This window comes from Syngnathus scovelli, chromosome 13 (genome assembly GCF_024217435.2).
Source record: "Syngnathus scovelli strain Florida chromosome 13, RoL_Ssco_1.2, whole genome shotgun sequence".
Lineage (NCBI taxonomy): Eukaryota > Metazoa > Chordata > Actinopteri > Syngnathiformes > Syngnathidae > Syngnathus > Syngnathus scovelli.
In genome coordinates, this window is record NC_090859.1 from 13,986,493 (window position 1) to 14,011,991 (window position 25,499).

General features: G+C 47.7%; 2 protein-coding genes across 9 annotated transcripts in view; one reads left to right on the forward strand and one right to left on the reverse strand.

Moving 5' to 3' along the window:
- The window catches only part of LOC125979306 (uncharacterized), an 89,367-nt gene that overhangs the window by 15,781 nt on the left and 48,087 nt on the right, over positions 1 to 25,499 (reverse strand). For 3 of the 7 annotated variants that reach the window (XR_011087965.1, XR_011087966.1, XR_011087963.1), the window contains exons 7-15: positions 21,884 to 22,010; positions 20,098 to 20,168; positions 19,428 to 19,658; positions 17,990 to 18,121; positions 15,285 to 15,464; positions 13,703 to 13,793; positions 13,475 to 13,554; positions 5,313 to 5,430; positions 3,695 to 3,791 (exon numbers count right to left, since the gene is read on the reverse strand). The gene's annotated coding sequence lies outside the window, so the exon portion shown is untranslated. Of the gene's footprint in view, positions 1 to 3,694; positions 3,792 to 5,312; positions 5,431 to 10,730; positions 12,627 to 13,474; positions 13,555 to 13,702; positions 13,794 to 15,284; positions 15,465 to 17,989; positions 18,122 to 18,143; positions 18,817 to 19,427; positions 19,659 to 20,097; positions 20,169 to 21,883; positions 22,011 to 25,499 lie in introns of those variants that run through there. The other 4 variants (XR_011087964.1, XR_011087967.1, XR_007485280.2 and 1 more) reach the window with 4 other exon arrangements.
- col5a1 (procollagen, type V, alpha 1) overlaps positions 1 to 25,499 on the forward strand; it is a 37,238-nt gene that overhangs the window by 7,046 nt on the left and 4,693 nt on the right. For both annotated transcript variants that reach the window (XM_049737277.2, XM_049737279.2), the window contains exons 2-62: positions 1,137 to 1,304; positions 2,787 to 3,000; positions 3,230 to 3,392; positions 8,638 to 8,769; positions 9,177 to 9,284; positions 9,343 to 9,702; positions 9,766 to 9,854; positions 9,975 to 10,734; positions 10,964 to 11,020; positions 12,481 to 12,522; positions 12,929 to 12,991; positions 13,482 to 13,556; positions 14,682 to 14,774; positions 14,875 to 14,931; positions 15,005 to 15,058; positions 15,160 to 15,213; positions 15,293 to 15,346; positions 15,431 to 15,484; positions 15,555 to 15,608; positions 15,681 to 15,725; positions 16,445 to 16,498; positions 16,615 to 16,659; positions 16,773 to 16,826; positions 16,908 to 16,952; positions 17,214 to 17,267; positions 17,888 to 17,932; positions 18,006 to 18,059; positions 18,217 to 18,261; positions 18,388 to 18,441; positions 18,923 to 19,030; positions 19,115 to 19,168; positions 19,233 to 19,286; positions 19,446 to 19,490; positions 19,616 to 19,669; positions 19,787 to 19,831; positions 19,906 to 19,959; positions 20,135 to 20,188; positions 20,278 to 20,331; positions 20,439 to 20,546; positions 20,646 to 20,735; positions 20,976 to 21,029; positions 21,165 to 21,272; positions 21,427 to 21,534; positions 21,651 to 21,704; positions 21,780 to 21,833; positions 21,909 to 22,016; positions 22,096 to 22,149; positions 22,232 to 22,339; positions 23,399 to 23,452; positions 23,534 to 23,641; positions 23,717 to 23,770; positions 23,864 to 23,917; positions 23,991 to 24,044; positions 24,126 to 24,179; positions 24,350 to 24,457; positions 24,534 to 24,587; positions 24,668 to 24,721; positions 24,900 to 25,007; positions 25,121 to 25,174; positions 25,252 to 25,287; positions 25,366 to 25,419. In XM_049737277.2, coding sequence (XP_049593234.1) covers positions 1,137 to 1,304; positions 2,787 to 3,000; positions 3,230 to 3,392; positions 8,638 to 8,769; positions 9,177 to 9,284; positions 9,343 to 9,702; positions 9,766 to 9,854; positions 9,975 to 10,734; positions 10,964 to 11,020; positions 12,481 to 12,522; positions 12,929 to 12,991; positions 13,482 to 13,556; positions 14,682 to 14,774; positions 14,875 to 14,931; positions 15,005 to 15,058; positions 15,160 to 15,213; positions 15,293 to 15,346; positions 15,431 to 15,484; positions 15,555 to 15,608; positions 15,681 to 15,725; positions 16,445 to 16,498; positions 16,615 to 16,659; positions 16,773 to 16,826; positions 16,908 to 16,952; positions 17,214 to 17,267; positions 17,888 to 17,932; positions 18,006 to 18,059; positions 18,217 to 18,261; positions 18,388 to 18,441; positions 18,923 to 19,030; positions 19,115 to 19,168; positions 19,233 to 19,286; positions 19,446 to 19,490; positions 19,616 to 19,669; positions 19,787 to 19,831; positions 19,906 to 19,959; positions 20,135 to 20,188; positions 20,278 to 20,331; positions 20,439 to 20,546; positions 20,646 to 20,735; positions 20,976 to 21,029; positions 21,165 to 21,272; positions 21,427 to 21,534; positions 21,651 to 21,704; positions 21,780 to 21,833; positions 21,909 to 22,016; positions 22,096 to 22,149; positions 22,232 to 22,339; positions 23,399 to 23,452; positions 23,534 to 23,641; positions 23,717 to 23,770; positions 23,864 to 23,917; positions 23,991 to 24,044; positions 24,126 to 24,179; positions 24,350 to 24,457; positions 24,534 to 24,587; positions 24,668 to 24,721; positions 24,900 to 25,007; positions 25,121 to 25,174; positions 25,252 to 25,287; positions 25,366 to 25,419 — 5,360 coding nt within the window. The remainder of the gene's footprint in view (positions 1 to 1,136; positions 1,305 to 2,786; positions 3,001 to 3,229; positions 3,393 to 8,637; positions 8,770 to 9,176; positions 9,285 to 9,342; positions 9,703 to 9,765; positions 9,855 to 9,974; positions 10,735 to 10,963; positions 11,021 to 12,480; positions 12,523 to 12,928; positions 12,992 to 13,481; positions 13,557 to 14,681; positions 14,775 to 14,874; positions 14,932 to 15,004; positions 15,059 to 15,159; positions 15,214 to 15,292; positions 15,347 to 15,430; positions 15,485 to 15,554; positions 15,609 to 15,680; positions 15,726 to 16,444; positions 16,499 to 16,614; positions 16,660 to 16,772; positions 16,827 to 16,907; positions 16,953 to 17,213; positions 17,268 to 17,887; positions 17,933 to 18,005; positions 18,060 to 18,216; positions 18,262 to 18,387; positions 18,442 to 18,922; positions 19,031 to 19,114; positions 19,169 to 19,232; positions 19,287 to 19,445; positions 19,491 to 19,615; positions 19,670 to 19,786; positions 19,832 to 19,905; positions 19,960 to 20,134; positions 20,189 to 20,277; positions 20,332 to 20,438; positions 20,547 to 20,645; positions 20,736 to 20,975; positions 21,030 to 21,164; positions 21,273 to 21,426; positions 21,535 to 21,650; positions 21,705 to 21,779; positions 21,834 to 21,908; positions 22,017 to 22,095; positions 22,150 to 22,231; positions 22,340 to 23,398; positions 23,453 to 23,533; positions 23,642 to 23,716; positions 23,771 to 23,863; positions 23,918 to 23,990; positions 24,045 to 24,125; positions 24,180 to 24,349; positions 24,458 to 24,533; positions 24,588 to 24,667; positions 24,722 to 24,899; positions 25,008 to 25,120; positions 25,175 to 25,251; positions 25,288 to 25,365; positions 25,420 to 25,499) is intronic.

A 25,499-nucleotide genomic window follows, 5' to 3' on the forward strand; every position in this document is an offset into this window, starting at 1 on the left:
TGGCTACAAGGAAAGTAGTCATTGGACCGTTCTAAGATCATTGAATGTAGGGGGGAATATTTAGCCAGGGTTGTTAGCGGAGAGTCGATATTTTCACACCAAAGCTCCGGGATGACAACAATCGTGACTCAAATAGCACGTTGAGAAAGAGAGCCGTATCTCCCGCGGCCGTGTAATTACCGAGCGGGGACGAGAGCCTCCCTTCAAGACAGGAAGTGTGGGCCGGATCAGATGAGAACATTCCGATTAGGAAGTTTGGCCGCTCTGAATGTATCCTCCTCGGAATTGTTGACACTGACTTTCTGTTTGTATAAACTATGACAAAGTCGCTCTCATTTGTAATGTTAGAAAAATGGAGGAGGTATGGAACAAGCTACAAACATATTTCAACATGAAAAATTGCTGACAAAGCGAAAATCCTGTTCCGTTGCCAATTTAGCATGAATTTGTTTCGTGTGCAAGCGGGAGCTTTCGGCACGCTCTCCGGCCAGCTGTGGTAGCTCACGTGCACATTCTTTGTTTTTCCGTGTGTGTGGTCCCATGTTGCCTGACTCCCAAGAATGTCATACCTGCACATGGGAACCCTCCGGCAGGAACAAAAGCATTCTCACTTTTGTTCCGTCCGTGCAGTAAAAACTCCACCTATTGTCCATCCGTCCGTCTGTCTGTCCCTTGTATTTACCCGTCCTCCTAGTCCTGCCCTACTTGGAGTGACCCCGTCTTCTGTCCACGGTGGACGCTTTTATGGGAACAGATGTTTGAGCAGAGCGGTTTTGGCACAACGGGCGGTGCGGTACGGGTCCGGTTAACCCGATGTGTGTATTTTGGTGGCCCCGGCAAGTGTGCTAATTGCACGTTTTGGACTGCGGTGGTTTTAGCGCCGCACGGAACGGGATGGTAGCGGCATGTTATGAAGGATTCCCCGTCAAAACACGATTGTGGTTGTGTCAACAAGAAGTAAAAGAGAATTATGCGCCAAAAATTTGAAACATAAAGCTCAGCCTCATGACCTTACAATTAGCTATTATTGCTTCCAATCATGCTATGTTGCTAAGCTAACAGGGCGACATAGATATTTTGCACACCGCAAAGCTGACAACTAATATTTAACCGCCTTTCTTTTCTCTTTTGTGCAGCGGAACCAGCCAACCTCTTGAAGATTTTAGATTTTCCCAGTTTACCCGACGGCGTCACAAAAACAACGGGCTTCTGCTCAAATCGGCGGTCGGCGCAAGGACCCGATGTGGCCTACCGAGTATCCAAAGAGGCGCAGTTAAGCGCCCCCACCAAACAGCTGTATCCAGGTGAGTTTCGCTTTACTCTAATCCTGTGCAGGTGTCTCGGTGGACCCCGTTTTTACAAACTTCCTAAGTCTGCACGGCGGCAAGGCAGGGATATATATATAGTGGGAGAGCAATTTCCCTTTTTCCTTTCTTGCCCCCCGGGTGGCACTTTTATAAGCTCCTGTAAGTTGATTATTTATGTCGGCCAACCAGCATGAACTTTGAATCCAGCTGTCTTAAGCATCTTGGGGAATTTTCTATTTTTTTTCCTAACCTTCAAGTATGTAAAAAAATTGCTCATTTTAACTGTGCAGTTGGTAACGTTACACTAAATTAAGTTGCATAACCAGCCAACAGTGTGCAAATTCTAAAATTAGTTTCTGCATTTATAATTAATTTAATTACAATTATTTAAGAAAATCAAACAAACAACTTCCTAGCCATTTTCATGACTATTTATTATAACCAATCAAATAATTATTAATACTATTAATATTAACTATAATAGGTGTAAGCGGGAAAATCATGGAAATATTTCAGGGCTCTTGATAATGTAAATACTGTAACGGAGCGCGTCCCCAGGGGTTCACTTTGGCCGCCCCTGGGCTAGCATGTGGGTCTTCTGCGGGTTAAATGGCGCTGACGTGGCTCTGGAGCCTCTTTTCCAATCTTCCCTCTGTTTTCCCTGGAGCGTCGTCATTTTCCAACGTCTCTCATCCCTCTTTGCTTTGCAGTGTCATCCCACATTTTTTTTCATTCAACCCCAGCCCCCCCCCACCCAAAAGTTTTTTTTTCTCCACTCTTGCAATGATTTAGCAATTGGTGGATCAGATGTCTTTTGGCGTTAGCGCAAAGCTAGCCTTAGCAGCTGGCTAATGTCTGCAATTAACATGTAAATGATGTCCAATCTAATCTAAAGCCATGCTAACAGCTAACATATTGTAGCTTTAGTCACACGAAAAGAGCCTCGCCAGTGACATCACTCCATCCCATTAATTTTTCCAGCTCAGCTAAGAGCTTCTTTCAACTATTAAACTCAGCTCGCTGACACCTAATCCTTGAAAAATGTCGACAAAACGAATGACACAGAGACGCTAAACGGTGTTGGACAAGGCTGCCGAGCTGTTTGCGGCGAGCGAGCGCAGACGTGCAGTCATCAATCGTGGGGAACGGATGATTGGTTTAAAAGCTGAAACAGAAGTCCTTTCTATTACCTTTACGACTTAAAAAGGGCACACTAATTATAGCGCACGCTTCCCACGCCACGGAATGTCTGCTGAGGCAAATTAGCCAATCAAGCTACCGAAGCTAATGCCGCCAGGGTTTATGTCGTCAGCGCTTTACGTTATTTGGGAGGGTTGTAAAATTATTCACAGCACTTAAGTCTAACAAAAAGATTCTGCTGAGGAGAAACTCTATATTTATTTTGGTTCCCTAACACTTGCTTACTGGTCCTGCGTCGTCATCTTGATCCATTTTCTCTTTCCTTTACTTCCCCTCCAGGTGATGTGTTCCCTGAGGACTTTTCCATCTTGGCCACAGTGAAGCCCAAAAAGGGCAGCCAGTCATTCCTGTTGTCCGTGTACAACGAACAGGGAATCCAGCAAGTCGGACTGGAAATGGGGCGCTCGCCCGTCTTCCTCTACGAGGACCACACGGGAAAGCCCGGACCGGAGGACTACCCGCTTTTCCGGGGGATCAACCTGGCCGACGGAAAGTAGGTGGACTGGTTTGGTGGACGGATTTGGTGTTGGGATTTGGGGCTTTGATTAGGAGTTACAGTTAGAAATTATTTTTGGGGATTTAAGAGGCTTAGGTTTAGTATCGTTAAGAAATCAAAATGCAAACTAGACGTTATACAAACACGGTCCCTCGGTCTAGAAATTGTGCGGCCTGTAACCGAGCACGCGTGTGAACGGACCGTGTCTGTTCTTCTTCTTATCCAGGTGGCATCGAGTGGCCATCAGTGTGCACAAGCAGACCATCACCCTCTTTCTGGACTGTAAAAAGAAGACCACCCAGAAGCTGCTCCGATCCGCCAACCCCATCATCGACACCAAAGGGATTATCGTGTTCGGAACCAGAATACTTGATGAAGAAGTCTTTGAGGTGAGTTCTCTTTAGCGCGTAGCACCAGAACGACATGAAAAACGTTGGACGCTGTTCTGACTTTTTTCGTGAGGCTGTAAAGGACATTGCTGCCCTTTTGAGGTCTGCGGCGACGACGGGTATTTCCCCCGCAGACGCGTCTGTGACCGAGCTCGCCCACGACCCACGTGTCGTAAATCACAGCGTACAGTAGATTGCAACTCCTGACTGGTCACCCGACAGTCCGTACACATTTTTGTCCAACATTTTGACAAATCTGGCCACTAAGTACTCAACAGTGGTAAAAATGTCAATACACTCACCAGATATGGCAACTTGTGCAGCCAGAAATGTTCCGCTTCGGTGGGACTGCACCGTTAGCGTTAGCGTTAGCATTGACTTTCCACGCGTGGTGAGAATCTAAAAGAAAATAGGAAAGGATTATTATAGCTAGCAGATGAATTTTTTTTTGGGCTTCTAAAGCTGGATTCACGCTAATTACAAGTTTTTGTTTGGAATGAAATTGAAATGATGAGCATGCTACATGATAGCGCCAACGCTTTGTCTTACTGTGACCGCGAGCACTTAAAGTCAAGTTGACAAACTGTTCTGAGGTTTTAGTTCACTTGTCCAACTTTTGCTTTTGTTCAATGAACGCAAATGCGTTGCAGTTAAGCCATCATGAACTCATTAAGTCGAGAAACTTGGCCAGAACAGAGATTTAAAAAAAAAAAAAAAAAAAAAGCTATTGTGTATTCACAGCATGTATTGTATCTTCAAAGAGACATTTCCTTGGATTTTCTGACATTTCCTTATTTTCCTTTAGGGAGTAAAATGAGCATTGTAAATGCTTTAAAGATTTCTAGAGGGACAGGAGAAGATATTTCTGGATTTCTGACTCACTTACTTGCTATAAAGAGCATAGTGAATCAGAATGAAGGCATGAAAAAAATCTATTGTGCCAACATGTGAGTGTCACAACCAAAATCGGCTGGTTTGGGAAAAAAATGGACTATTGGCATGCCAATAATTAGTAGCAGAGGCCAATGTGACACGACAGATGCCGAGCCAGCAGCGGAACGTTTGAAATATGACATCACCGCCAGCGTGCAGCCAATCTCCTGATGTTAAATCTTCCGAAACTGTTAATCAGCGCCGAGCGCAAACCAAAACCAGCTTGCGATGAAAAGTAAAATCGCATTCATATGCAATTGACTCAAAGATTTTGCACACAATTTCTGCTTTCACAAAGGCATTAGCATCTGTTAGCGATTGAGTACAGCCTGCGTACAAATTCAGGTCACCATTGTAGGAAGAGTTGTGGACCACCTGTATTGGTTTTAAAGGAACTTAATTGGGATTGGATTTGGAAGCTTCCGCGGACTTCAATGGACTTACAAGTACATCTGACTCGGATCAAGTTGTGGCAACTGCAAGTCTTTTAATTAGCCAGGAAGACCCAAAGTGGGCTGCAGTTGTTTTATTGAGAATGACGTCATACCCAAACTATTAAAAATCCGAGCCGGGCTATCGGCAGTCCGACTCCCGGCTGTTGTCGTGGGAAGGGGCCATGTTTTTTTTCTCTCGCTCGAAAAACCTCCCCTGCTGCTCGTCTGCCAGTTCGCAGGCGGGACAGACAAGACTCTGCGGGAAAAAAATGGAAAACTCCACGGCATATTTTCCAAAGCGTTCTCCCCTTGCTCCCTTCACCCCGCCGCCATTTAGTCTGATTAGTTGTTTTTTTTTCTTGTCTGCGTCACTTGACAAGCGTGCAGTTTAATGCAATTTCATGCAAATTATTTAGCGGGAAACTTTATTTTTTTTTTGCTGAAATATTTGCTCTGTCAGCATGTTGTGTGCATAAATTGTCAAGCAATTGCTGTGAATGTAGTACATGCCGACTCAGCGGTGGTCACGCAGTTGCGAAGCAGTGCTACTTACCCGAAAGCCTCAACTCAAGCGTTGGTTTGTGGTTTGGTTTCTTAAGTGGATGTCGTGGTCAGTGGGACAAACGTCCATATATAAGTACGGGTCTGGTGGCTTGTCTCGTTTCCGCCGCCTGTGTCGTTCAAAGACAAAGTCGTGATTAGTACATACAAAATTCCATTTGGTCAAAATGTAAAATTCTATTTCATTTACAATAAAATATATTAAAAAAATGTGAACATTCTAATTCAACACTTACTGTTATTTATTTATTATTATTTATTTTTTAATATTATATTATTATTACATTTATTTTAAATAATTCTCTTTTCAAATGAGGGCCAGTTGTGCAGCAGGCCACAAATGGCCCACGGGCCAAACGTTGGACACCAATGGTTTACGTTTAAGAACTATGGCAGATGAAAATGGGGGTGCGCATACAAAGACGGTCGCGACCAAGTCTGGAAAATATGATGATCTTGCAGCTGAGGTCAGTCCTGGAGTGGTGACCGTATGGCATGACATCATCTGCAGGTTTCTCTCGCTATCAGCGACAGTGCCGCATGCTTCAGGTTGGGGGGTTCCAGAGGATAACCCCCACTTTGGTACTTATCGAGGAATGCTTTTCATTTGGAGGGGCTGGGGAAAAAAAAATCTCGTGCATTTTATGAGCACGTGTGATGTAACACATGACCCAGCTAAAACATGGCCAGGCCGTTGTCCTTCAACCCATCATCCACTTTTGGGTTTGGGAATATTTGTTCCAGCATTATAAATTGCCTAACTCAAATCAGATGTTTGCCCCCTTTTATTCGCTCGCTAAGTCCTCCTCCATCTCAGCACTTTTTCTGGGAAAAGCCAAACACGCAACCGCCGTCTGGTATAGGAGGCAAAATGATCTGCTTTCCTTCCACCTTTCCACACCCCCTCGCAACATAAAAAAAAAAAGAACAGGAAATGGTAATATGGTCCAGAGAGAGGCCAGATTAAGATCTTTAGTGGTGGAGAGGACTGGTGGAACTGAGGGAGTTAAGAGAGGTGGCAGAAGTACTCACAAGAACAAGTACAGTATAGTTAAAAGGTTTCGATTGACATAGCAGCTCCAGAAAATGTGACGCTGATTTACAGCCAATGAAGTGAGCTGCCATCTGCGCCACGCTCGGGTTCACCAACTGGCCCACTGCCAGGTGTAAATATTCTGTTTATGTAGTCTAAGCCAAGACTTGGGACCTCCTAGGGAACCAGCTCCACGGAGCACTTCAAGCCCCGTTTGACCGGAGGATTAAACTTCATCAAGCTGCTAGGTGAGGCGGAACAATTGAAACCATTGCTGGCTTTACGAGATTGGTGTGGCAAAATGGTCCTGATCCTGCAAGGGGACACGGTCATTAAGATAACGCTGAGCACTTGAGGAACATTTAGCCAACACAAGCCATTGACTCACAAGCAAAGACAAATAGCGAAAGGTAGCAACAAGGTAGAGAGAACTGCGACCCCCCTGGTAGGTCGAGGTAATGCGTATAAGTAGATTTTTTAAACTGAACAATGTGCTATATTATAATGAACGCCGCACTGACTTGCAACGGAGACTCTACACACTTCGCTTTTTAGCCACAGAGACTACTTGGTGGACTACACCATGAGAAACTTGAAACGTCAGCGCTTGTGCTTTACGCTTGCGGTGCTCGATGTTGCAACACTTTGTTGCGCAGCGTTTTGTAAATAAAAAAAGGCTCGGGAGTGCAATCCGGAGGGCTCGGGTCCAACAGACTTTGAGTCGGGTTCGGGCAGGGACACAGATGTTTGGCGGAATTTGAAATTTCTCCCCTCTTGATATGCTAATGGCATATCAATCACGGTATACATGACATATTTAAACAATGGCATTCCAGCGACTTAAGAAACACGTGTAATTATATTACACATAGTACTTCAACCCAATTGGTGCATTAGCATAGCGCCAGCTCACATGGCGCATCATCGCATCTGCACAACAGATGCGAATGTTGAGTTCCAAGACGGGAAATCAGAAGATTAGCCTCCACGTTGTGCTGTGTTGTCAAAGAATGGTCCAGAAATTAATTAGGATCGCAATCCACGCACAACTCTAATAAGTGAGCAAAAAATCACGAGTGGTATTTCTCTGGAAAATCTGAAATTTGACTCAATAGAAACATTTGCGGTCAGTTTTCCACAGCCACCGCAGAACAAAGGCCAAGGAACACGGTCACGTTGCAAACGTTACTCCTGACCAAGTGTGAGCTCATTCCCAACTACGAGATCACTCTGTCCCCTCAGAGCGCAGCTGCGACCAAATGCAAGCGCCCAGCCGACTCTAAATCTTCGCTTAACGGAGACACGGTCACTTTACCGTTTCTCCGCTACTTCATTCCTCCCGTCTCGGAGGAAGCGTAGGGATTTGTTTTCTCGCACCCAAAGTCAACGACAACGATAAGCCAAGGACAGAGCAGGAAACATCAGCCCCCCCCCCCCCCCTCCCCTCCCACCCTACGAAAGGATCGCCAGGTTTTTAGAGCTCGACGTGTTGACTGTGCAAACTGACACTTCTTGGGATTATCCAATAGTTAGAACAAGAAAAGTAATGAAATGTTAATTTAGGCCAAGACTTCTCAAAACAAATAACCTGAGCAAGCCAACGTAGCGTGATACCAGAAATACTGACGATGGAATTTCCATTCAGATAAACATTTTAAGTTGTGCGCCGGTCCAGGTTCTGCAGTGGCACCGCCTGGGATGAGGGGGCCTAATCCAAAACACAAAAAGTGGGAGTCCATTCCCACAGTTGTACCTCGTTACCCCCCCCCCCCCCCCCCTCCATGTTTGATTCCGTACTGGAATGATGTGTGATGACATCACTGCATTCGGAGGTGCGATGAGAACATGTTTGGACAGAAGCGATACAGTGCAGACACACACACACACACACACCCAGCTCGCCATGTAGCCCGGGGATCCGGCGGAGCCCTTGCGTTGGTTTTTCTTCTCCTGCGCTCGCCTTCCCATCAATCTCACCCGACTTGTCAGCATTTTTTCTTCCTTTAAAAAAAGCTGGCCAGCTCCCATCCATATGATCTTCTGGAAGTCAAACCTCTGCAGGTCTGCTCACGCTATGTGCAGTCCTCCCACCACCGCAATCCAAGATTAAGTCTTCAAAAGCTGTATAAAAATAAAACAAAGGTTCTGAAGTTCAAGCTTGACTTAGTTTATGTGCAGATGTCCCGCTTTGTTGACCCCCCCCCCCCACCCTTCCCCCCTTCGTTGTTTGTTGAAATGCATAACTTGGTCGTCTGGCTCACTTCCTGTTTCTGGCTTTTTGCAGGGAGACATCCAGCAGCTAATGATCGTAGCAGACCACCGCGCCGCCTATGACTACTGCGAGCACTACAGTCCCGACTGCGAGGTGGCCGTCCCCGACCAGCCGCAGAACCAGGACCCCAACACCGACGACTACGTGAGTTGTGGCGATTCTCCGTCGACAAAACAAAAGTCACAGCAGGGATTCTTCGCTTTGAAAAAATTCCCCAATTGCTTTAAGGTGTCATAAAATGTCTGCAAAGCAAAACACGTGCGCTCCTCAACTCACTTCAACAAAACATCCTGACAGCCGTTTTTGAACGGTCTTCATTTTCGCTGCCAGGGGTTGATTGGGCAATGACGATGATGAATGGGGCCTGTACAAAGCTGAATTCCTGCCTGAAAACGTAGGATGTGTTAAAAGAAGAACATAAACATGACCTGTGAGAAGTCATTCTTCATTGGGTGGAGGGGGGTAACAAATTGGAACAGGGGCGTCCACAGGAGGTTTCTACAAGTCCAAAGCATTCCAGTGTTTTGATAAATGGTGCACCTATTCTCCAGAACACAGAAGAGGACAGCTACTATTATGAGTACCCCTACTACGAGGACACGGACGGAAAGACCATCGAGTCGACATCTGATGATGAGGAGACAACCAAGGATGTCAAGGTAGTTGATCGGGAAGCGGGTCGATGAAACACTATGACAAATCTGCATCTGGTCACAGGTGACGGGTGCAGGCGACCTGGTGTCCAAAGTGGAGGAAGTCGTGAGAGCCACCGGCACGGGTGGAAAAGTGGTCATCTCTTCATCTTCCGGCTCGTCCTCCAGCACGGGCTCGTCGTCCAGCAGCTCTTCTGCGAGTGCCACGGATGACGCCGGCGCGTACGACAGTTACGACAACTACGGGACTTATGAGAGCTACGACGACGAGGCGACGCAAGCACCTGGGGGCGCCGGCTCTCGGCGCGTCACCGTCACCGGTGAGGAAGTCGAGGTGGTCGACGACCTGATCACAGGAAGTGCCGTGGGAGGCAAGGTTATCAGTGGCGGTGGCGGATCCTCAATCACCATCAATAAAACCACAGTAGGTGAACCGCTTAGACGTGGACACCTGAATTTCTCGGGCTTATAACTTTGGTTTTCCTAGCTCGGAACCTCCGTCGGAGACTACAGTGATTATGGCGATGGGGATTACGGTGTGGACAGCCACGTGACCACTGGTGGAGGCAGCAGCAGGTAAGGAACTCCAGTCGCATGACACTCCCCCCAACATATTTAAGTCCCCTGTTTTAGAACTTGGACTTGAAAGTTAAGACTTGCAGTTGTGACTTATTCTCATCTTTGTGAAAATCGCAGCCGTACAGTTCACATCGGTGGTGGCGGCAGCAGCAGCACCATCAATCTTGGTGGTGGCGGTAGCAGCAGCAGCGGCACCATCCATCTTGGCGGTGGCGGAAGTAGCAGCAGCAGCAGCACCATCAATCTTGGCGGTGGCAGCAGCACCGTCGACCTCGGCCTTGGCACCATCGACCTCGGCCTTGACGGCGGCACCATTGACCTCGGCCTTGGCGGCGGCGGCAGTAGCAGTACCATTAACCTCGGTGGAGGTAGCAGCACCATCAGGCTGGGCGGCGGAAGCAGCAGCGGTGGGACCATCTCACTGGGCGGCGGAGGCAGCAGCAGCAGCGGCAGCAGCATCGACCTCGGTCTCGGTGGAGGTAGCAGCAGTGGCAGCAGTGGCACCATCAGCATGGGCGGCGGCGGAGGAAGCAGCAGTTCCACCGTCATCCGAGGAGGAGGTGGAAGTAGCTCCACCATCAACCTCGGCGGCGGTTCCGTTTCGGTCGGAGGTGGTTCCGTGTCAGCGGGAGGCTCTTCCACACTCGGCGGTGGGTCGGCCAGCGCCGGAACCGGAGCCGGTGGTTCCATCGCCACCGGAACGGGCCTGGGCATTGAAGGCGAAGGGGACTACACTGACTTGGATACCTTCAAAGAGGAGCACATCAACAACTACGACGATTTGGATCTGAATATTTACGATAACTACGATGAGTTGGATTACCAGGACAAAGGCTCCAAAGTGCTTCCCGCCGAGACCAACGAGTATTACGGACAGGTGAGGGAAGGCGTTGGGCAAAGGGGGTGTGTGAAAGAGATGAAAGAGGGCTGAGGTAGACATCAGGAGATAATGCTAGTAGCAGCCAATGCTAGTAGAGAACGAAGCTAGCTTGATATCATCAAGAGGATGATGAGGTTGATGCCCAGCGGGAAAGAAAATCAAGACAGGATGCGGGAAAGAAGACCAGCAAGATGACATGCGGCTAACGGCCATGTTTTCGTTGCAGGTCGATGGTGTCCGTGGCGAGAAGGGACAGAAGGGAGAACCCGCTATCATCGAGCCGGTGAGTATTACCACGCATAGGTGGGCCACTCCAGTCACGTGACTTGACTGGAGTCAACGTCAGAAGTTGTGGTGGTCAGTTACCAAGCCTGCTTGGATTTTTTGCGCCTGCCATCTGTGTGCACTCATCCAGACACAAACCGCTGGCGGACGTACCGCCGAGGAGAGGCCGCGGTCATCGGGACGACAATGTAAACATTTGGAGAAGAGCCATGCGGGGCTCGTCAGGCATTTGTAAACACGGAGCGGGCAGTGCCCAAACAATTCCCTCGAAGCTTCTTTGCTCACAACCTGAGCCGCTTCACTCCCAAAACAAATGTCAACGAGTGTACACTGCGGCGTGACGGAGCTTTTTCCTATTTACACTGACGCCGTGCTCAGCTTCTTCGCCTCGCAGACAATAGACAGATGTCCTCGGTTTTGCCGTCGCCAAAACGTGCGACTTTTCATTGGCGACTACTCCGAGCAATTCAATGAGGTAAACGTTGAGAGGGGCGAGGCCCAGTGGGCCATGGAAAACCACTGAGGTCACACAATTATGTCCCAATGGGATACGCTTGATTTATGGTAGCCACGGAGGCTTTTGCGTTTTTTTTTTCTGGCGCCCAGAACACCACTTTCCCCCCCAAACGATTTCTCAATAGAAATGACGCACCCCTTCCACACTGTGCCAGTCTTTTTCCGAAACTCACGCACTCCCAACAACATTGCTGATACAGTTAGCGCACCCCCACCGCCAGACTATATCAGCAAAACAATATCCCATGAAAAATTGGGAGCACCTCTCTCAGCCTTGTCTTTTTCCTTAAATGTTTGATCCCTTTGGAGTCGACGCACCCCTCGCGCACCGGGGTCACCGACAACAGTCTTCTTCCCCAAACATCTCCGATCAGTTGGTGCACTCCTTTGTCAAATCATGCTCATCTACAAGAGTCTCCTTGCAAACCTCTGCACCCCCTTTAAAACCCCATTAAGAGGTAAGAGCGGGCGCACCATCTGTAGCACTCGGGAGATTCCTAGGGCGATGCATTGTGGTCTTTTTTTCCTAATTTTATAAACTGTGCAGCCCTTTTGATATAATTGACGGACGTTGACACACCTCCTGCTCTGCACACATCAAAACAAAGTCTTTTAGTTTTGCGCACCTTCGCCTGAGGGCATTTCCAGTGGGAATCCTGCGCTACAACACCGCAATGCTAACTTGAATGCAGCCAAGATGTTCCCACCGCAAACACGTCTTTACAGTCAACCCGACATGCTTGTCTTTGCGTGCACGCACACGTCGTGACTCTGGAGGTGCGCGACACGGTGCGCCGTGCATTGCGCCGCACTGCAGGGCTTTTTCCCTGCGCCGATTAATCACCAGCTGAAGTGACGGAATGACAGGCAGGAATGCGCATTAAGGCTTGACCTTGTCGTTTACATTCATTTTTCACAATTCACGTGCTTTGTGCCTTGCAGGGAATGCTGATGGAGGGTCCGCCTGGGCCTGAGGGTCCTGCGGTAAGTCAAGCCGCCTGAACATTGTCCTCCGCATGTCTTGTTCCTCCTGATTGTTGGCGCTGGTTGCCTTTCTCTCCGTGGACCGGCCTGTTTATGTTAGCGCTCTGCACACAAAACATGCCTTAATTTCCCCCCGTTCAAAAAGGGAGCGGTCGCTTTCCCAGATGAGATATGGACTTGCCCAGATGTCCATTATTTAGTCCACCCTCTTTAAAGAGGCGGTCCCGATTCAAGTCGTAGACATATAAAGAGCGCCGCCTGATGGAAGCCCCATTTTCGTACGACACCCCCCCCCTCCCCTCAGCCACATATAATACAATAAAAACATGTGTGACTACTTTTCAACTGAAAAAAAACCCACTCCATGTGAGAAGTTCAATGTCATCTTTCTGTGCTTATGAACTAGGGTCTTCCCGGACCGCCAGGTGTCACTGGCTCACCGGGCGTTGCTGGAGATACCGGCGAAAGGGTGAGTTACACTGCAAAAAGCTCTTGTGAGCTCATCAAAAATTTCAAGGAAGAAATGCTATGCGGCTAGCTACTCAGTTCGCTAGCGAGACAGCAAAACGCGGCCTTTCAAAACAAACAGAAGCAATGACATGAGGAGTAGTTGACTTACTCGAGGCAAATTATCTGCCAATAAAAGGGGGGAATTAGATTGATTTGGCAATCGTGGGAGAAAATGCTATCTGCAAAAGCCGCTCTTAAAAAAACATGACAACAAAGCAAGGACATGTGGATTACATTACTTGATTTTGTCCAAATGACCTGCCAATAAAAGTGGAAAATTTTACTTGGCGAGGTTCCTTACGACAAGCAATGAACAAGCATAATTTGCCTAGATTTTATTCTTTTTTCCAAAATTATTCCCTCCCCCCTAGTGTTTTGCAGTGTTGTATTCAAGTTTTCTTAAGCTTGTGTGTGTGCGCGTTGACACTCTTTGCGTCCTTACCCATCAGGGTCTTCCGGGTCGTCCCGGTCTTCCTGGTGCTGATGGTCTACCTGGACCCGCTGGCACAGTCCTGATGCTGCCTGTAAGTAACCCCCAAGACAATTATTATCATGCTAATTTGCCCTTCGCCCAGATGTTCCTATTAAATTGGTGAACGTGAGAAAATCGATTCCTCAGATCAAGTGAAAGATGACCCAGAAGCTTCCATTTTGCGTTCTCGCTTCTCACCGTTTCTGATGAGTTTCCCAGATTTGAATTTAGGTTTTTTTTCTTTTTCATCTGGACAGGAAGTCTGTTATTCTGCTGGAAAAATGATTCCCTTAAAAAAAAAAGAAACATCTGAGCACATTGAGTTCATTTGCATTTGTGATTTGGAGAATTAAACACATCGCATATGTGAAGACCGAGCGAGTGCAGAGATTTTTATGTCCAAGCAGCTAATGAGAGCCACGTCAAAGAGGGAGTGAGTCCACAAGTCTGGATAGCACCCCTTCATATACAATAGACCCCAAAAACTCATTATGAGGCAATCTGTAAACAATTTGCTGATATTGTGTCATTTTGGATGACGCTTTCGCGACCACAACTCGGGAGGGGGAGGGGGGATCTGCGAAATTCATTTGCATTAATAAAGTGATGGAATATTTGTGTGAAAATGATCTAATGAATAGCTTGGACAGTTTAAAATGTGAATCATTGCAACGGCATCTCGACAGTAAAATTATAAATGTAATTATTAGGCAGTTTAAAAAAAAAAAAAAAAACAGAAAGACCTTGAAATCCAATTCTGGGGATTCTTCCCCTCTTCATATTTACTTGTAATTTAATTTAGATTTAATTTGACATGACGAAATATGCACCACAGGATCATGACTCAAGTCGTGATAGAGAAGTGGAAAGCTCGTGGAATATTGTGGTGCAACGTTGCCTTGTGGCCACTAGGTGGCAAGTGTAGCATTTGTGGAAACGGCCTGAGTTGCTGCTGCTGCTGGTGTGGTGGAGGAAAACCTCCTTGCATCCATCCATTTTCTTAGCCGGAGCAGCTCACTTTTTGGCAACACAAGCAGTGGACGTCATGGACTGGTCGCCGGTCACCCTTGACTGGTTGCTGACCAATCTCAGGCCGCATAGAGACAAACGTCCAAACTTTTACAAATTCTTCTGGTCATTTTCGGTGGTCAACATGTGTCTTCTCTCCACGTCTCAGTTCCGATTCAGCGCCGGAGGGGACTCAGGTCAGAAGGGACCAGCCATGTCTGCTCAGGAGGCCCAGATGCAGGCAATCATGCAGCAGGCTCGGGTGAGCCGCCCCCTCCCCCTGCACACACACACCTCTATGTCTACGTCTTCATATGCACGTCTCGATCTTGGACTGACGGTTTTGCCCCTCCCGTGTCCAGCTGGCGATGCGTGGATCCACCGGTCCCATGGGTTTGACCGGCAGGCCCGGCCCACTGGTGCGTACCGAGAAGGAAGTCACGCGCCCGAGGTCACACGACCCCGTGTCACCTATCATGGTTGTCTTTTCAGGGTCCTCCTGGTATCGCGGGAGTGAAGGGAGAGTCCGGAGAGGCCGGTCCTCAGGTGAATAGTTGACACTAAATAATGTGAAATCCCCCGCCCCCCCATTGATGGCAAATGAGATATAATGTAAAATTTCGACTGATTTGGGAATTTTCTTCTAGGGTCCACGTGGACCTTTGGGATCAGTTGGACCTCCCGGAAAGCCCGGCAGAAGGGTACGTGTGATGCAAAGAAAAGCCCAAACATACTTTACAAAGCATTCCATCATCATCATCCAAATTCTGACCTTGACAGGGACGCGCCGGAGCTGACGGTGCCAGAGGGATGCCAGGTCAATCTGGACCCAAGGTACGTGGACACCCCGGTTTGGACATGGATTGAAATGCGACGATCCCAAAACCTCAAAGTGCTGAAACCTCTTTTTGCTTTCAGGGAGATCGCGGCTTTGACGGTCTGGCTGGACTTCCTGGCGAAAAAGGACACAGAGTGAGTGACTGATTGCTTCCCCCACCATGAAATTTGTTTGTTTTCCTGACACTATTGCGATTGGTTCCAGGGTGAAGTAGGACCCCATGGGCCACCTGGTTCACCCGGAGAGGATGGAGAGAGGGTAAGAACCGCTCTCACTTTAAAAAAAAAAATGTTTTGTCGTATGTGACCTTGATCATTTTCTGGCCTCCAGGGAGACGACGGAGAGATCGGACCAAGGGGACTTCCTGGGGAACCAGTGAGTCTTCAAAATAATTCTATATTTTTTATTTGCAATCCGAGTGGGATTTACAAATTTTAAATTTTACAAATTTCATACGGTACAACTTTGGTGGTCTCATTTTAAGACATTCATGCACAACTTTTGAGGGCTTTTTACACTGCTCTTTGTTAACCTGCACAATTTTGGGAGGATTTACTGCAGTCTCAGTTTAAGCCCTTCAACTTTTTTGGGTTGCAGTCGCCTCATTACAACCCGCAGTAACGGGTGAGTTACGATAGTCTTACCTTCAGCCTTGCAATTTTTCTAGATTTACGGTACTTTCATTTCAATCTTCATAGTAGGCCGTCTGATATTCAAGTCATAATGGATTTTGTCCACCAGGGTGTGCTCGACTGGCCTGCTGTCATGCAAAGCCAGGGCAAGCGTAAAACAGAAACTGATCTTGAGGGTGTCGTCAAGTGTTAAATTCATTTTAGCGGAAGCTACCAACCGTGCAATTTGAACTCGACTGGGACAGAGCAGAAAAGAAATTACTCATAGATCATTCTTTAATGATCTTGTATACAGAGGTTGATTTGTTTTTGGATCCACTAGAGGACATTTGGGAGCAAAGTGGTGTAACTGAATTAAATTAAGTTGAATGAAATTAAATCCAATTTTTGTGTGTGTGGATTAAAATGAATAATTCACAGTCTGCGAGCAATTCTGATCTCATTCTCTTTGCCTTATGCCAGGGACCCCGTGGTTTGCTGGGACCTAAAGGACCTCAGGGCCCCCCCGGACCTCCCGTGAGTCTCCTCATCCTCGCCATCAGGCGCTTTTTTTTACAGCTGAAGCTACTCGCTAATAATGACGGACGATTATGGTTGATGCGGCAATATCGTGTTTGTGTGGCCTCCCGCAGGGTGTCACCGGAGTGGACGGCCATCCTGGACCCAAAGGCAACATCGTAAGTGGCACAAAGCTGATTTTCAGGGGGGGATAAAGGCAAAGTCTCATTTCAACTTTTGAGAGATTTGTGGCATGGAAATGATGGCTTATGTTTTCTCAACCAATCCAAAGGGACCTCAAGGAGAACCAGGACCTCCAGGACAGCAAGGCAACCCTGGTGCTCAGGTGAGCTGAGGCTGGGAAAAAATCTTGCAGACTTTCTGAGAAAATCCATGATTTTTATATTTTTCTCACTCTCCTTTGCAGGGACTTGCCGGGCCTCAAGGTGCTATCGGACCTCCCGGAGAGAAGGTGAAACCTTCGTTTTTGCAAAACTTAACTATGTTTGAAGCATTAATCTGCCGCCTCTGCAATGCATTAATGGGATGCTAATGCAAATGCTAACGCTAAGTCATGAGCACACCGTGCCTCTGAGGCAAAAGTGAAACATGGCTCCCATCTACTTTTTAATTAGTCAACTATTAAATAATGCAGTTGGTTTCTTCCAACGCATGCAGATTTACGTCTCGTAGCATGACATATATTATTAATTATTTTTTTTTGTACTTGCAGGGTCCCCTCGGTAAGCCCGGCTTGCCAGGAGCGCCAGGAGCTGACGGACCACCTGTGAGTCCCCCTTTTACCACGTTCTCCCAAAGACATTTTTAGGAGCACATTACTTTATTTTAACTTGACATATTTGCATCATTTTTTGGAATTATTTCAACGCCCTTTGCAGCCCATTGTCAATTTTGTAGCTATAAAAAAAGCCATACATATATTGTGCCCGCAACGCCCTCCCTCCCTCCCTCCCTTATCCTTCCTTAGCCTGGAGAGCACAAATAGCTCTTTGCACTTCCTTTATTTCTTTTTCTACACTTCCATTTGTTTGCCGGCGCCCGCCTGCACCTCATCTCGGATCCATTTCCTTTCCAAAGTGGCAACGCTGGAAAGCCATCAGCGTTGCAATTCCTTCCAATCTCGGCACCCTCTCTGGGCTCAAATAAGGAACGTGTGCGTGCGTGTATACATTCTCAATTGATACACGCGGCTATCAAGTCCAGTTTGCGCGATGAGAGCAAACTTCGAAATGAACTTTTTCATTTATTTTGTCCTCTAGTAAGATTGATGATGTCCTTTAATTATAATTTAATGTCTTCACGACGATCTTTGGCCATCACGATAAGTCTTTACGATTGTCATTATGTGTTGATGAGACGATATTTTTTGATTGTCACGATTCTTAGGGTCACCCTGGAAAAGAAGGACCTCACGGAGAGAAGGGACACATGGTAAGTTCTTCACACTCATGTGCGTGTGTGTGTGCGTGTTTCAAGTATTAATCTTACCGTTGGTTGTCTTCAGGGACCAGCCGGCCCTCAAGGACCCATCGGTTATCCCGGTCCACGAGGCGTGAAGGTGAGTTGCCGATCCACCCACTATTAGCGACGTTTGTAATCAGAAAATGAGTACGGGTAATCCTGGAAATGCAATAAAAGGGAACTTTATGAGAAGAAAAATACATATTTTGGAGCAACAACATTTGGCATAACAAGACGACGCTGTTGTGTCTCAGGGAGCAGATGGTGTCCGTGGCCTGAAAGGAACTAAAGGAGAGAAGGTAAGCGCTTTGAGGGAGAATCATTCTCAACTTGTGAATGATTATTCATGCTGCGTTGTTTGTCAACCCCGGCCGGGTGTCATTGGAAGAATTTCCATTTAAATTGAGCTCCGCTCTCGTTGCCAGGGAGAAGACGGCTTCCCGGGCTTCAAGGGAGATATGGGCATCAAGGGTGACAGGGTAAGTCTTGCTTGTTTGTTTTCTTGTTCCAAAGCTAAAAGTAGCGCTACAGTACACCTGCTTGTAGCTTGTCGTGTTGACTCAAAATGTCCGAGTCGTAGCTTTTTAACCTTCAGTGCTGGCCTTTGACGGCAGTTCATAATAGCGAGTCGTAGACTTTTAGCGTCATTTGTAGTCCGAGTCGTAACCGAGAGTCGTAGGCTTCAAACTCGCCTCGTAACCTCGAGTCAGTCTTTCACACGGAAGTGTCAGCTTGTACTTCAAACGCCAAAACATCCACTCAAATTGACGACAAAGAAATCAATGGCGCTTTGAAGCCCGCAGAATCCCCTGGAGGGTTTCCTTCATTTCCTCAAAGACAACACGGAGATCAATCTGAAAGATCAGAGGATAATCCAACCTAAAAGACGCAGGGAAAAAAGTGTGTAGCTTTCAAACGCTGACATTTGTTTTAAGCTCGCCCTCGCCCTTTTCTACTCAGGGCGAACTTGGAGCAGCGGGACCCAGAGGAGAAGACGGTCCAGAGGGACCCAAAGGTCGCTCAGGTCTCCCCGGAGATTCCGGTCCTCTCGGTCCATCTGGCGAGAAGGTAAGAAATGCTTGCGGTCGTGTAGCTAGCACGGGACGCTAACGTAGCCTACACAACGCTAACGTGGGGGGTATCGTCTCACAGGGCAAACTTGGAGTGCCCGGCTTGCCTGGATATCCAGGAAGACAAGGACCAAAGGTAACAATTGCTCATTTAATTGGAGGGATAAGACTTGTAAACTAATTCTTGTTTTTCTTCATAGGGATCTCAAGGTTTCCAAGGCTTCCCTGGAGCTAACGGAGAGAAAGGAACTCGGGTATGTGCAACTCTTGTAGCGTAGGATAATATCAAAACAATATGAAAATGTAAAGTAACCAAGGGGTATGGCAAATTATAACGCAGTTAGCATAGCATACATTTCTCAGGAAATAATTCTGAAAAAATGCAGTTTACTCACTTGCTTTGTTTTCCACAGGGAACGGCGGGAAAGCCGGGCCCTCGTGGCCAGCGAGGACCGACGGTGAGTGTCTTAGTCAGCAGAGTCGTGACGCTAACAGATGGCCGGCCATCTTGGCACGTCGGACGGCTAAAATGAATCCTGGCGGGGTGTCGCCGTGATGTGTAACTGTTCGTTGTTTTCCGCAGGGCCCTCGAGGTGAGAGAGGCCCAAGAGGACCTACGGGAAAAGCTGGACCAAAAGCACGTAAAACTTTTACTTTCAAATGTCAAATCTATGCTTGAATGGACATCTTTTATGATATTCATTATCATCACTTTTATTATACTCTAATGGAAATTTCAACTTCTCGTCGGCAGGGCACCTCAGGGACCGACGGACCTCCAGGACCTCTCGGCGAGCGGGTAGGTGACTTCCTGAGATCTTAAATGAATATTTCCAAATATTTCCTTCATAAGGGTTTTTGTTTGTGTGTTAGGGTCTGCCAGGACCTCAGGGACCAACCGGATTCCCAGGACCAAAGGGCCCACCTGTAAGTAATCAGCCCTTTCAGTTTGACCTACTTTGTGTTCCGACTGTAGTCTGAGATGGATTTTTTTTTTTTTTAAATGTCTTTAAAATTCTTGCACCATCTTGACAAAAGTGAAACCAGGTTTATCCGTCCACTTACTGTAGTGTAATGTGTGATGCTATAATGTGTTCCTCAGGGGCCTGCCGGGAAAGACGGACTTCCTGGACACCCTGGACAGAGAGGAGAGACTGTGAGTGGTCGCCAGAAAGGAATTGTCACTCCATCAGACAAGTCACATGAAAACTCTTGATTCTATTTGTCTTTTCCTGCAACCTGCAGGGATTCCAAGGAAAGACTGGCCCCCCTGGACCTCCAGGTGTGGTCGGACCTCAGGTGAGGGCGTGCCCTTGGACAATGGAACCTTTGAGCTCAAAATTAATCCCATAAATTGGAATCTTAAAATAAGTTTCCCAAATGAAGCAATTCTTGTGATTTTGTAGGGACCAACAGGCGAGACTGGACCAATGGGAGATCGTGGCCATCCGGGACCCCCAGGTCCACCCGGTGAGCAGGGTCTTCCCGGAGCTGCTGGGAAGGAAGGCGCTAAGGTAAGAGCCCAATGGAACCAGAATTCGCTTTTAACATCTGCTCTGTTATTCACTGACAACATAACTCCCCCCACGCCACCCCTCCCACCATCTCCGCAGGGCGATCCTGGACCTTCTGGCCCCGCTGGTAAAGATGGCCCACCTGGCCCGCGAGGCTTCACCGGAGAACGAGGCCTCCCCGGCCCTGTGGTCAGTATCATCTTCTTCCTGCGTTGTCATTACGTAACGCTCGTGGGCTATCAAAAGCCCGGCGAGACCTTGCGTAGGCTTGATAAGAACCACGACGTGATCCCGCCTTGTTTGTTCAGAACTCCGTGCACAAAGCACTGCTTGTTATGTAATCTGCTCACACTGTGATATCGAGCAAGAAATAATCCTTTTTCAAAGACGACCTGTGCTGTGTGGTAAAACTTCTGTTTGTGTTTGCAGGGGGCTCATGGTCTGAAAGGCAATGAAGGTCCAAACGGCCCACCTGGCCCAGCTGTAAGTACCTCTGGATCTGGCATCCATCCTGGCTGTCAATACTTTGCGTAATGTGATTAACAAAATCCTGATGTTAGTTTTATTGCACCACAACAATTTGTTTTTTTGGATGAATGTCGACACTTTGTGCTACAGGGTTCTCCTGGCGAACGTGGTCCCGCTGGACCCGCCGGACCAACAGGACTGCCTGGACGCCCCGGCCCCCAAGGGCCCCCAGGCCCCGCAGGAGAGAAAGGCGGACCGGTAAGATCTTGAGAACCCAAAAATGAAACATTTGTTCAGGTGAAAAATGACCAGGTTGACGTCCCTCCAATTCCATTTTGGTTGAAAATAATTCAAGTTTTATAGGCAGTATGAAATTGCCAGATCGAGTCTTGATGTCTGAAATTTAACTTAGGGAGAGAAAGGACCTCAAGGCCCAGCCGGAAGAGATGGTATCCAAGGACCAGTGGGTCTACCAGGACCCGGGGGACCCCCTGGACCACCCGGAGAGGATGGGGACAAGGTGGGATATTTCAAAATAGCCTCTAAAGGCTTCTGTCCTTGCGTTCATTCCGTCTACATTTTTGCATGAAAAAATTCTGGGTCAACTTTGTAACAAGTGACGGCTTTGCTTCTTAGGGAGAACTTGGAGAGCCCGGTCAGAAAGGAAGCAAAGGTGACAAAGGCGAACATGTGAGTTAATCTGATCTTTACATGAATGTTTCATCATCAGCTATGATTCATTAACACATCCCTCAAATCCAACAGGGTCCACCAGGCCCTACCGGACCCCAAGGACCAGTTGGAGCTCCTGGTCCTGCTGTGAGTATCTTGATTTTCGTGCATCAGTCCGTGTTAAATTGGCAACTGACCTGTTTATCTGCTTCGGGCGTGAAGGGAGCAGATGGTGAGCCTGGTCCCAGAGGTCAGCAGGGTTTGTTTGGCCAGAAGGGAGACGAAGGATCTAGAGGCTTCCCCGGACCCCCAGGTCCAGTCGGACTACAGGTGAGAGAAAAAATAGATCTGTTAAGGAATTCCCATGCACAGCTGTGATTTATTGAGACTCAACTCTTGTTTTTCACAGGGCTTGCCCGGTCCACCTGGCGAAAAAGGAGAAACAGGCGATGTTGGTCAGATGGTAAGCGACTTAAAATATGTCATGTGGTGGGAGTGAGAACAACAAATTGTGGGATTTGTGCTAATTACAATTTTTCATTTAGGGTCCACCTGGCCCCCCTGGACCAAGAGGCCCCTCCGGACCCCCTGGTGCCGATGGCCCTCAGGGACCTCCCGGTGGCATTGGCAACCCTGGTGCTGTTGGCGAGAAAGTAAGCTTTTCTTCTTCTGTTGCTATCCGCTTACTTTGCCTCCCACACTTTTCTTCCTTTGCACATTTTTTGCACATTTCCAAAAGTTGTTTCCCCTCCTGGGAATCTGACAAGTTTGTGCCTTGCCGCGACTGGCCGTACTGCAATTCCACTCCATTTGCGGAGATGGATTGTGGCAAATGACAATCTCACTTCTCCATCCTTCTTCCTTTCCCCCAGACGGGGGTGAGAATTGCAAACAAGCGAGCGCCATGTCGCGGGAGTTGACTTGATTTAAGAGGAGACTGTTGTTTGCAAACAGTTTGCATGGCCGCTCTGTCGGTACGACAAACAACTCGCATCTGTCGGTTGACGAATGCCGTCATTAATCCCCTAAATCGGTTGACGTTCCGTGAAAATAGTGTCACGCAGTGATGCTTCTGTGATTGGCCAAAGAAAAGTTTGAAACGACGATAATAATGTTCACCACCCTTTCTGTGATAAAGAAAAAATGTCTTGAAGAATGCTGGCATTTACCTCAAAGACTAAAAGGACCTCGTTACTAACTTACGAGTTACCACCTCCCATGATGGCAATTTTACCAAGCCGGGCTTCAAGCCCCCATTCCGTTTACAGTAGCGTTAGCATAAAAAGTCAAGGGCGTATGGAAAAGGGTTTGTCAAGGAAAAATTGACTTTGTATCATTAACCACAGAGAGGGAAGCTTGAGAAATGCCTCTCACAGGCCTCTGATAGCTCAATCTTCTCCCATGCGAAATGACAACACCCCGCTCTCACATCGCTCTTCGGGCTAATGACACTTCCACCCAAATGGCACTTTTACGAGGCGGAACATCAGCATAATAACGTGCTGAGTCGCTGTCAGTCATGCTGGCACTTGGACTGTTGTCAGCAGATAAGAAGCAGTTAGGCCCAGAGGGGATGTAAAGCCTCAAGATGGGGTCTTCATTCATAAAGATGACAATAGGCTTCATTCTGCGCTGAACTGGCACAAGAGTTGCTATTATTGAACCGCTCCAGAAAATGGGACTGTCAACAAATCTGAAATATCTCTCGACAGGGAGATGCTGGGGAGACCGGAGAGCCGGGTCTTCAGGGAGATGTTGGTCCACCGGTGAGTAACTTTGTCACTGACATTCACGCCGGGAACAACAAAAACTGCTCTGAATATTCATTTGTGCTTGTATGAATCCAGGGACCCAGAGGAGAGCGTGGAGAAAAGGGAGAGTCCGGTCCGGCAGGTACTGCTGGACCACCTGGTCCCAAGGGTCCCCCTGGAGACGATGGTCCCAAAGGCAGCCCTGTAAGTTCCCATCTTGATCCATCTTATCAGAGTTTGCATAGAAATGCGCTTTAAGGCGACTGTGTTAACTTTCAGGGTCCAAGCGGCTTCCCTGGTGATCCAGGTGCCCCTGGAGAGCCTGGTCCAGCTGTAAGTATGACATCCAAACTGTAACTGAGCAAAACTCAGTTAATTATTGCGGGCTACTTAACCAAACGGATTGCTTCTGGTTGTGTTGTGCAGGGCTTAGACGGTCCACCTGGTGACAAGGGAGATGATGGAGAGGCCGGTCAGGCTGTGAGTGTCATGATTGTTTAGAAATCCCGCTTACATTCTTTTGGACGGTTCATTTACTAACTTTTTGAATTAGGGTTCCCCGGGACCCACTGGAGAGTCTGGGCCCTCTGGACCACCAGGAAAGAGAGTGAGTATGCTTTACCCGTACCATTGTTCTACATCCTATCATATTCCAAGACAATAATCTGTGTCATGTTTTCCCAAATAGGGACCGCCTGGAGTGACGGGACCTGAGGGAAGGCAAGGGGAGAAGGGAGCCAAGGTAAAAGATAAAAGCATGTGTTTAAAATGTAGATTTGTATTTAAATAAAGTACCACCTTTCAATTTAGTCAAGGCAACTTCACACTCAGTAAATCTGACTGTTGATGGTCAAGGTTGACCAGTTTGAGCTAAATTAATTTCTGTGGGTGACTTTGTGTCTGTGCTAAAAGGGAGAGGCCGGATTAGAAGGTCCTCAAGGAAAGACTGGTCCTGTTGGGCCTCAAGGATCTCCAGGAAAACCCGGTTCTGAAGGCCTGAGGGGAATCCCTGGCCCCGTCGTAAGTTTTAATTTTGCGTAAAATTAAATTCTGCATTCTCGTGAGCCCAACATCACTGCTTGTGTTTTATGACCAGGGGGAACAAGGTCTACCCGGTTCTCCTGGTCCAGACGGACCTCCCGGGCCAATGGTGAGTTTAACTTTGACATGTGGGTTGGTGGGTTTGTGAACCGGATATTACTCAGACTGTTTCCTCCTTCACAATCACAGGGTCCTCCAGGCTTACCTGGTTTGAAAGGCGACTCTGGTATCAAAGGAGAAAAGGTGAGGCCACAAAACGTAACAACAAAGACTAATGGACTCATTTCCTATCCAATTGATCAGCTGTGCTGTTTGCCCGTAGCCATCAAACCATTAGAGCACTGGCTGGCAGTTAGATGTATGATGGCGCTAATGTCTGTGCTGGCGTGTTATTGACTAGCTGTGTGCTCTCTCTCCCCAGGGCCACCCAGGTCTCATCGGTCTTATTGGACCTCCAGGCGAGCAGGGAGAAAAGGGCGACAGAGGTCTTCCCGGTCCAGCGGGAACTTCTGGCCCCAAAGGAGACAATGTGAGTGAACATAAGGTCGTCGTGGAGATGACATCCCTCCAGTGTGTCCTTGCTCCCCCTAGCTCGTCACTCAAACAACTACAGCAATTATATCGTCGTCTGTCTTTGTTTAGGGTATTGCTGGTCCTTCTGGTCCTCTTGGTCCCCTAGGTCCACCTGGATTACCCGTAAGACTCCGCCGTCCATATGTTACTTTGTCACATTGGATGAAGTTAGGATAACATTATCAACTTTGTGTCATCAGGGTCCTCCCGGTCCCAAAGGTGCTAAAGGGTCATCTGTAAGTTGTCGGACGAATAAGAGCAGACTGCTTTCAAACGCGGTATGATTGAGGGTTCCTGTGATTGGTCTTTTTTAGGGTCAAACTGGACCAAAGGGAGAAACTGGTTCACCGGGAACTCCAGGCCCTCCGGTAAGGCAAGAATTCTTCACCAGCTAGATGCTAATGATTCTGATGACTTGATAAAAAAAGTTTTTAGCCACAGTTCAAAC